At 46.7% G+C, this 2,718-nt stretch overlaps 1 protein-coding gene across 1 annotated transcript; it reads left to right on the top strand.

Moving 5' to 3' along the window:
• The first annotated feature begins 1,480 nt into the window (after positions 1-1,480).
• Positions 1,481-2,417, top strand: LOC124703617. The gene is made up of 4 exons (XM_047235846.1): positions 1,481-1,683; positions 1,781-1,920; positions 2,047-2,108; positions 2,232-2,417. Exons 1-4 carry the CDS (start codon positions 1,481-1,483, stop codon positions 2,415-2,417), a joined length of 591 nt encoding a protein of 196 aa, XP_047091802.1.
• Positions 2,418-2,718: the final 301 nt, after the last annotated feature.

Here is a 2,718-nt window from a genome sequence, read left to right as displayed (position 1 = left end):
ATCTTGGGTTTATGTGTTCTATGTGTTGAGATATATATTGTTGAGATATATAAGTGGATTGCCTAGCCCTTTCCATCAGTTCGGACTTTTGGTTGTGTTGGCTAGTGCATGAAGCTTGACATGGTATCAGAGCCCAGGGTCTCGAGTTTGAGTCCTGGTTCTCGCAATATTTACCCACCCCTATGTCCGCCGCGTATACGATCATTCATACGTGTGCTATTCTGCTTTCCACGTGTTGACCTCCTCTTCTCTTCTTCCGGTCACACGTGAGGAGGGGTGTTGAGATATATATTGTTGAGATATATAAGTGGATTGCCTAGCCCTTTCCATCAGTTCGGACTTTTGGTTGCATTGGCTAGTGCATGAAGCTTGACACTATGCCTTGGGCCCCAACCTATCTAGTCGGGTCACTATCAACATGTTAGTTCTGCTCAATAATCATGTTACCAGTTGGTAATCAGATATCCCGACCACCCCGTAAATGGGATTAACGGGTAAAAATCCTGATATTCTTAATTTTGTTTTTTTTTTCTGAATTTTAACTAGAAGCCTCTGTAATTGGTCATGCTGAGGAATTTAAATTTAATTTTTGGATTTTAAATTTGTTCGGTAATCGGTCATGATTTACCAGTAACAGGTTTGGATTTTTGTTAACCGCGGTGACATAATGTTTTCGGGCCGGGAACCGAAACCTTGATCACTCCAAAGTTTGAAATCCAAATTCGGACGGTATCGGGTTGAGATTTTTTTTGGTAATGGTCCGTGTTTTTTTGGTAACCACGGTGACATAATTTTTTTCGGCCGGGAACCAAAACCTTGATCACTCCAAAATTTGGATTTAAATTCGTTCGTAATTAGTCGGGATTTTTCGGTAATCAGAAATCCCGCCCTCCGGGGAAAAGTTTTCGTGCCCGGGAACTAAAATCTCATGGCTCCTTTGATTCGTAGGATTTATATAGGATGTACTACGGATTCTATAGAAATTTTAATACGTAAGTTGTTTGATTCATATGAAAATATCTTATAGGAATCTTGTAGTGTAAATCTCGTGGAGAAAAAAAATCAGGTCGTACCTCATAAAGAATTTCTTTGCAACTATTGAATAGAACTTGTTTTTCCTATAGAATTTAATTAGGAATAAAATTATAATCATATGTCTTTCCTATTTTTATGATTTTTTTATCCTACTCACTCGCATGGAAATATGGTATTGCTGAAAGATGCAAGCCTAATGTCATGGCAGGGCGCTAGGGCGAAAGAGGAACGTCGGCCATTGCTCTGCAGTGGAGCGCTCGCGGAATTGGGTCGCCCACGCCATGTCCTATGGAAGTCCGGGTTGGGCCAAAAACAAGGAGCGCCCACGCCAAAACTGAGGGCACTCAGGGCACGTCGACTGAATCTGCACACACACAGATGTTCCTAGGTTAGGTAAATACCCCATGATCCGGATGCTACCTACGCACGCTCCATGCCAACCCCGATGTCAGTCCATCTCCTCTTATCCTGTGGAGCACCAAGCGCCTACCCAAATAATCAGGCGAGGCACGTGCGCCGGATTTTATATGACCAACGAGGCGGCACCACCTGCGATCTGCCGCACCGCCCGCCGGTCTGCCACTCCGTCACAGCTAAAACCACGGTCTGGCTTCCCACCGTATCGTCGTCTTCCTCTGCGCACGCTGGGTTAAGCGGTTTCATGGAACCTATAAAATCTGGAGCACCTTGCTCTGCCCCCAACTCATCTCACTCACACTCTCAGCTATAGCTCTGTACACTTCAGCGACTTCACTGCAGCTAAGCTAACTAGTGCGCTTCCTTCAGACATCCTACGGTACCCACTAATCTCCCTCGCGGCCATGTCTACGGTGACCCGCGCCTACCTCGACCAGAGGCTCGCCCTCGCGAAGCGCTGCTCCAGAGGTAACCAGCAATGGCCGGTTCCTCAGACCAGCGATGATCTTACCATTCTGTTCTGCACTGCAGCTCATTGCAACGTGCTGAAACTTCACCTGTGATTAACATGTTTGTGTTGATTTGAAACCGCAGAGGCCGCCATGGCAGGAGCCAAGGCCGCGGCCGTCGCCACCGTCGCAGCCGCAGTGCCCACCGTAAGTTACTACAACCGCACAAATACCACCTTTTTCTACCCTTCGCTACGAACTCCATTATTTGGGAACAATGCACGATCTCAGCATGTTCTTCTTCCGTGGCGATTTCCTGTCTCCCCTCAGCTGGCGAGCGTGAGGATGCTGCCGTGGGCGAAGGCGCACCTGAACCCCGCCGGCCAGGCCCTCATTATCTCCACCGTCGCCGGGATGGCATACTTCATCGTCGCCGACAAGACCATCCTGTCCATGGCCAGGAAGCACTCGTTTGAGGACGCGCCGGACCATCTCAAGAACACCTCCTTCCAGTAATTAGGCTCTAGATCATTAAGTGTGCAATAAACTGTGTGTAGTGTACGCACGTGTCTGCTGAAAGCTACTATAATGTTCAGCAACAGAGGTGAGGCGATGCAGTGCAGATAGTAGTGTACTGTGCCTCTCTTCGCGAGGAAAGCAGTTATCTGATGATATAATCATGTACCTTCTGAGCTAGAAATCTTTTTTTCCGAATAGATCCGCAACTAAATTACTCCTATTTGTACAACACTGAAGGTTGTCGTGTCATCATTCTTCTTACTTTGAAAACAACATATTAATGTTTCAAAAATCTCAA

The sequence above is a fragment of the Lolium rigidum genome, chromosome 1 (assembly GCF_022539505.1).
Source record: "Lolium rigidum isolate FL_2022 chromosome 1, APGP_CSIRO_Lrig_0.1, whole genome shotgun sequence".
Taxonomy (NCBI): domain Eukaryota; kingdom Viridiplantae; phylum Streptophyta; class Magnoliopsida; order Poales; family Poaceae; genus Lolium; species Lolium rigidum.
The sequence above is the reverse complement of the archived record's forward strand: the minus strand, read 5'-3'. Positions and strand labels throughout refer to the sequence as shown.